Genomic DNA, 7782 nt, shown 5'->3' on the forward strand with positions numbered 1-7782 from the left:
GCTAATACCCTACTGAAATGCGAATATTAGATCTACCTTTAGTACACTATTATTTCAGGATTTCTAAATATGGAGGTATCCCGACATTGATTACAAGTTTCATACCATAAAGCTCTTCAATGCAAACACAAATATAGAAACCTCAGCTTATATAATCAGCAGAAACTCCAGAAATGAGTAATTAAAAGGTACCAAAACCAAAGCATACCCAAAAGAAGGATCATTTGGTCAGATTGCCATCACCATAACTTTGCAACCCAAAGCAAACAAAAAATAACTATTAAAAATAGGAATAAATTAAAAATCATTCATTGCCAATGAGAAGGCTTAATTGCAATACTGAAAGACTATTTTGAGTGCTACAAAGTATTGCTAGAATTACAACAAATACAATTTATAGAAATAGAATTTTCTTACAAAAATCCACATCATGTGTTATAACAATAACCAGCTCTACCCTCTCTATGGACTTCAATATTTTACTCTCCCATTACTTCAGGAAATGTTGAAAACAAATTTTTCTCCATTGTGTAGTAAAGCAACTTGACAGTAAACTTACTACACAGTGCTGTCTTTTGAAACCCTGAAGATTGATTTATATTCACCAGACTTAAAACAATCTTTCTAATGACGACCCATCAGATAGCCTCATAGTGGAGAGCTTTGACTGTCTTTGTGTGAGATCTCATTCTCATGTTGCAGCAGGTACTTAAAGAGCGAGAACCATTTTTTTTCCAAAGGAATTTTGGTGTCCAACTCCCTTTGAAGCCTCCCTTCCTAGGTATCTTTGAAAATCTGATCTTCAATTTGTTACCCATTTTCCCTTCCCACTTAATATGACAATGCCTTCTCTCCTTCCTTCTTGAACACTCAAATAAAAGGGTGGTAGCAAGTCCATACTACTAACATGAATGTAGTTGCTTGGAAAATCACAGCTCCCTCTCCCAGTCCTCATCTATTCTTTTCCATCTAGTTGCATAAAACATCAACATGACGGGCCACAGGCTTCTGTTTCTCACTCTATGCCAACAATCAGATTTGATTTACGTTCTTTAGATAAAAGTAAAGATCATCATAGGCAGAAACTGGATGCAATTGTCTGCTACAGAAAACAGTTTTCCTACTCCTTTCAAATTTATTGATTACTCACAGCCTTTCCTCTCTAAAGTGTATCTACCAATCTGGGCACGGGTGTTGGAATAGCCACTAGCTGTCTGATAAAACTTAAGGGATGACAATTTTATGAGCTTCTGTTGTTATTCCTTTAACTCCTTCTGCATCAGCCCACTACAGCAATTCACTGGCAAAGGAATATTAGAGATAAGGCATGATAATGAACACTTTGATCCCTACTTCAATAATTTTTTTAAGAGATTTTCTTAGGCAAGTCATACAGGACCTTAATTTTTATGGTGTCCACTGTCTGCCTATTTCTACAATAGAGGGTATTTTGTGGAAAAACACTTAAAGAGAACATGGAAACCTCAAATATTGTAGTATTTTTATCATTGGCACCACATTGGCATACCAGGACTGATTTTTCTGAGTGCCTTTATCCAGACATTTTAGTGTTATGCCTTTGCGTTGATCCCGGGGAATTTCTGACTGGTCAAGGTCTATAATTTCCTTGTTACTTCCCCATCAGTAAAGGCCAGGCTGCCTGATCCAGAGAAGAATTTTGCTCTATCAAAGTGAAATTAAGCACACAAAGAGTTATTATATATAAGCTGCATGTAGAGATTAAACTCAGACTCAATCACACAACTAAATCCCCATTCATTGCTTTGAAAATTTACAACTAAGTGTGAAGCTAAAAATATTAGCTAAAAACAGTGAGCTATCTTCCAACCACATCCTCTTGCCAAATAACATCAATAAGAGACAAGTCTGAAAATGTGCCTTAGAGGAATTAAAGAGCATTTGTTTGAAATGTGGCCATTTCACTTTGGGACAGGTATTTTTTTTCTTCTTCTCTTTATTTTTTCCCCCCTCCCCCTCATCTAATGAACATATCCTGCACTTCGGGGTATGGAAACCTGCCAAAGTCACACCCATAGTCAAATCAAATTTAACATATCTTTACAAGATATTTATAACATGCAAATAGCTAGAGGCCTTGCTTCTCGTTCACATGAAGATCCATTATGCCAAGAAAGGATCTTTCATGTTAATGAGAATGAGTGCATGGTAAAATAGAAGCTGATTTCACATATTATATTTAACACGTGAAGATTCAGCAACTCACATCTCCACTCCGTGTGCAACAAGCAAGCAAACCACACTGCCACAGTTTAAGAAAGATGTTTGGTGAGCCCTTATGACTCCACTCTTAGAATCAGCCACTTATGTCTCAGCAGGATTCTGCTTCAAGAAGCCAAGAAAAAATAATTTTACTTCACCCTTCATTAAAAAAAAATAGGAAACTCTTGCTTCATTCACTCCACTTTTTCTTAAGTCTCTTTAGCAGGTCAAGGAGCCTAACAAAACATTTTCTCAAGATAAAACAGATTAGCAGTAAAAATTCCACCTTCAGATTCTTAGGCATCTGATTCTCTTATGAATTTTGTCTCTTGGCACACATCTAATTCAGAAATAAATTATTCTACTGTGTTTCTTTGACAAACTGCTCACTTAAGAGTAATCAGAGACAGGAATTTTCAAATTAGAAAGCTTAGACCAGAATCATCAAGCACAAGTTATTTGTTGGGACACTTTCTGAACAACATCGGAAAAACGCATGCTGAGCGCCCACGCCTGCTGCGCCCACTGCAGCCACCCAAACCTGTGGGGCTCTGTGTGCTAGGGCTGAGCAACCAGTCTGCAGTGCTGAGGAGGGTCATGTCACCTGAGGGAAAATGGCAAACAAAAGAAAACCATTTGGCTTCATCTCAGGAGGCAAACACGTATTGCAAGTTAGAGCTTTCTGGGTAGAAATCACCCCAAATTCTTTTAAACTTTAAAATTATAGTGTCAGATAAACAAGTTACCTTGTCAGGTTTATCTGAATTTCTTGAAATAAACTCTGATACCTACCTATAATTTGGAATACTATTTCTCAAATTATTTGCTACGTTAGGAGAATGCATTAATAGACAGATACAATATATAGCTCATTTCCTGACACAGTAATATTAAGCATTTTTCAGAGTGTATGTCAGCACACAGCAACTACATATTGAACAAAAAGTCAAGCCAGATGATGAGTGCCTTTCAGTGTTTCAAGGAACACTCCCGATTTTTGTGCCACTAAAGAAACTTCAAATTACATAGAAGTACTAAAGCTGGTGAAGTTTACAGCAAAGGCTTTTGTGAGGTAGAGGAATTTTAATTTGAAAGGGTCAAGCAATTTCATCCTGTACCAAAAGTGGTATATACCTGATAACATGATATAAAAAAATAGTAACATACTTGTGTATTTTAAAGGAAGAAGACTCATCTGTGGACATAAAATATTTTTCTGCTTAAACTACATGAACATAAGAAGCACTTTATTTTTTAAAAAAAGTTTTTTGTTTTCTCAAATGGCTTAAAATTTTATTGTAATACTTTTACAACAATAACAAAAACTAAATTTTACACAACTCTGGCACAAACACCTGTTAATCTGATAACCCATAAACCTTCCCCACTACCAAGGACTCCAATTAGAATGAATAACAGAGATGTTTGGGGAATTGAGGGGGGACGACATTTGTTTGATTGACATGTGCCTTTCCTGGGAGAATGCAAGGCATGTCCATAATCCGTAACAGTCTGACAGCACTAATATGACCTAGTTCTTAGGGGGGAAAAAAAGGTATATCTTTGTTACAACAGCTGTTTACCTATACATTTATATTGAACAGTAATATTAAAGCTGTGTGACTCTCTTATCTAGTAGTGCATTAAGTCTCTGTTCACATAGCTAGCCAAATGTCATGTATGATCTTTCCCTCTATTGCTGTGGAAATCTTACAGGAAAGAGTACTTTTTGGTGCTTGTTGTATAAACCCTTCTGTGTTTCATTATATGTATTATTATATGTATTCTAGATGTATTATATTACTGGAAAAGCTGTTAGGTTGTTCTGTTGTTAGTATTCTACTGAGAACAAACATAACTTATCAACTGCCTGACTGCTTCTTGAAAAATAGGTATCAGTTTACCCCATTGAATTACTACACCTGTTTGAATTTTGGCCACTCCATCAGAGCAGCAAGCTAGCCTGAGGAACTTTCAACACACAGTTTTATTAACCTACTTGTCAAAACTTTCATAGCCTCAGAGCTTGGAAAAAGTGAGGACATAAAGAAATACCAAAATAGTGAAAAAGGCTGAAAAATTGCATTTTGTATTATGGCAATTGTAAACACCTACTTTTCCCTCTCATCATTAAACTTCCCTTTCAGGTTTTTTGCCTTTTTTTGCTTTAAGCTCTGCACATAGTACCTGCTCAGTCCATTTAAACTCCATGACAGAAACACAAACTTGGAACAAAAGCTATTGCTGAAACTTGATAATAGTAACTACTGATAAACATTGAACACTGACTTTATGCATCATATCAATAAACACGGAACATCTAAAATAGTAAAACATTATATAGCTTGCTGACTGCAACAACATCAATGCAACAAGGAGAAAAAACAAATTATGAAACACTAAAAAAAAAAAAAAAAGGCTCACCTTCTGTGCCATTGGGTGTCATGGAATTATTATTTATATGAGAGTTATCAAGTTTTGGACCACTGGGGGATTCACTACTACCACTTAGTCGTCTGTGTGGGCTGGCTAGATCCTGCATTTCCATAGACCTGAAAACAAGATGCAACTAGTTTTAGTGACATATTTAACATGAATTACATAGGAACTGCCTTTACAAGATGCAGCCGACTGTTAATCAACATCCCAAAAACACTCAGAGAAAAATTCACAGCTTCTCCCAACTTGACCTATTCTAGTGCTTAATTCATGTTTTAGCCCCACACACAACTAACCAGCTACTGTAATTATTTTTACAGCTTGTAAAAGAATAATTCCAAGTACTGTACTTTAAACATTCACGTAACCTTTCATTTTTAAGACACCTACAAAGATGGAATCCCAGTATATGAAGACATATATTCCCTTAACAACAAATTAACACTCTGCTTTTTCAAGATTTACCACTCAGTGGCAATATAATGGGCCTCCAAACCAAATAAAACACTTGAAGCAATTGGGGAAACCTATCATCTACTGACAGGGAATGAGATATTCCTGATGTATGTGTTTACTCTGGCAAACTACTTAATTGTTCCTCTGTTTCCGTTGAAACAAATGCAGCATTAAAACATTATTATGTCTGCTCACTTGTTTGCTTTGTGGATTACATAGAACGTGCCCAACTGAAAAGGGATATCACCAACATACAGTGAATCCATATAGGCGTTAGTGTGCCTTAGCACTCTGCTGTATCTCAGCAGCTGTCGCTTAAGCAAAATAAGAGGACAATTCCGATTCAAAGCAAAAATTAAAAGTTTAACCTCCACAAAAGCAGCTGAATATTTCAGACTGGTGATTTCAATAGCTTTATATATACAGGCCAACAGCCATCACCACCATGACATATCCTTTGGTTGATGTTGGGGCTTATGACTGAAGTGCCCCATCCTTCCACTTTATACCTAAAACTTTTGATAATGTTATTTAATGTACTCATTCTAAGTAATTGTTCCCAGTAGAAACTTCATAGGTGACTCTGCCTCCAAGGCATTTGAACTAGTAATTTTTCAGTTTAAAAGAAATGCTTCAGCTCTTTTAAAGACTACTAAAATTATATAAAAACTTCCTCCTGCAGTAATGGTAGGAAGATCCTTAAGCCTAAGTGTCATTTCAGCTATGAAGTTTTCACATTTTAACTGACATTTTATCACAAGTTCTAAACAAATATTCATTTTAAATTTCTTTACCTTGTCTGATTTACACATAAAAAAGGATGATATCGCAATGAGTTCAAAAAGACAGCATCTAATATAAAGTCAAACAATTTACTGAAAAAGTATATGTGCTCATGGTTTGCAGACTTGGTTGCATGCACATAAAAGCGATACTCCAGCACCTACTCATCCACTTAACGTGGAAAACAAGAATAAATATTTTACTTATCACTTGAAGTTAAAAAAAAATACAATAAAAAGCTTGCAGAAAAATAGCAATTTTCAGTCAAATCCTTACCTGCAGCTTGAGGAAACAGCAACATCTGAACTAGGTTGGGACTTCTGCACCTGTAAACCAGGGAAACAAACAGAAGCTTCTATTACTCCGCTTTACTATGAGGCCTTAATTTAAAGAAAGGATATCACCACAGATGACAATTCTGTTCTTTAAATCCAAACGGAGAGAGGTGGGTGCGGTGCCCGTGAAAGGCATATTGTCTTTAAATTGAAGGCTCGACTGTTGTTTCCCCGGCAGGTCTCTCTCCCTCCTCCCTGCGCTGGGGGACGGCAGCCAAGTGACGGGATAGTGATTCATCAGGGGCCCGTGACAGCTGCAGAGGGGCTCACTCCTCCCACGGCACAGCACGGCACGGCACGGCTTTGCCACGCACCCCCGCAAAGGTAACCCTGCCGCGCCGGCCAAGGGCAGCGAGAGCTGCTCCAGCCCCAAGCCCCTCAGCATCCTCCACCCCTCTTGCCTCTTCTCATCCCTCCCTTCCCCTTAACTCTTCACAACTTCTTGCCCCTCATTGTGTTAGTTTTCCTCCGCTCTTTGCCATCCTTCCTCCGTGCCTGGGCCATGGGGAACCCGCAAGCCACATTCACTCCAGAGGCAAGGTGGAGAGGCTGACACTAATGTTTTTGGGGGGAAGGGTGGGAACGACAACAATGGGCAGGTCTACCTGTGGTAAAGATCTTCAATATATGGCCAACAGTACTACACAACCATCTTTAAAACAACCCATCTCCAGCCAGTGTGAATTAAAATCAAAACCCCACACATTATTGCACAAAGCCCTACACATAAAAATTCCAGTTGCTAATGAGATTTCTGATAAAATGACTTAAAAACCACTTCTGGCTAAATAAATAGGAGGAAGCTGTAGTATTTACCTCTGAGGTCACTCATCAGGAAAAGGAATCGGGTTCCACTGGGAAGCCCAGCAATAATTTTTCAGTTTAATAAAATTACTCCTTTTATAACTCAGGTGAGTAATAGTTTTCATATCCTATCAGAAGAACACTGTTGCTTTGCTAACACACTCTAGTCACTAATGATTGTCAGCAGGTGATAAAATTCAGGTGAACACCGTTAGCATAAAAGCACACAAAAGCTTCTCTGGGCAAGGTATATATCCTCTAAACGTCTGCAGTGAGGATCCTTCATGTGTGTTTCCATTCAACCTGAACTGACATCTCTTAAATGATCACAGAGCAAAGACAAGGGAGATGAGGCATTTTAAGTGCCATAAAAATCATCCAAGCAAATCCTACTTATGTGTCTGTGGGGTGGGGTTTTTGTTATTTTTAATCACAGACAGAATAACTACTAGAAAGAGTAAACAACTGCTAGGGGCAGCCAGGCAATGAAGAACATTACAAACGATGTCAAAAAGCATGCAATAATACATGCTGAAAAACATCAATCTTTTTATAACTGGGTACTTAAAGTACTGCATAACACGCTTCTCAATACGTTGTTGCATGCCAAATCAAACCAGACTAGCAGATACAGTCAAAACTGTGCATTTTGTTTCAAAGATTTTTTTTCCCCTCAGTTCTTTACCCCAGAAACTGCTGCAGAGTGCCTTAGGATATGTTTCTG

The 7782-nt window shown here is 37.7% G+C and overlaps 1 protein-coding gene across 1 annotated transcript in view; it reads right to left on the reverse strand.

Moving 5' to 3' along the window:
* Positions 1-7782, reverse strand: part of EYA1 (EYA transcriptional coactivator and phosphatase 1) — a 164485-nt gene that overhangs the window by 80582 nt on the left and 76121 nt on the right. The window contains exons 3-5 of the mRNA XM_017812542.1: positions 6196-6245; positions 4666-4793; positions 2783-2845 (exon numbers count right to left, since the gene is read on the reverse strand). Of these exons, the coding sequence (XP_017668031.1) occupies positions 2783-2845; positions 4666-4793; positions 6196-6245 (241 nt within the window). The remainder of the gene's footprint in view (positions 1-2782; positions 2846-4665; positions 4794-6195; positions 6246-7782) is intronic.

The sequence above is a fragment of the Lepidothrix coronata genome, unplaced genomic scaffold, assembly GCF_001604755.1.
Source record: "Lepidothrix coronata isolate B3197 unplaced genomic scaffold, Lepidothrix_coronata-1.0 Scaffold36, whole genome shotgun sequence".
In the NCBI taxonomy this organism is placed as follows: Eukaryota; Metazoa; Chordata; class Aves; order Passeriformes; family Pipridae; genus Lepidothrix; species Lepidothrix coronata.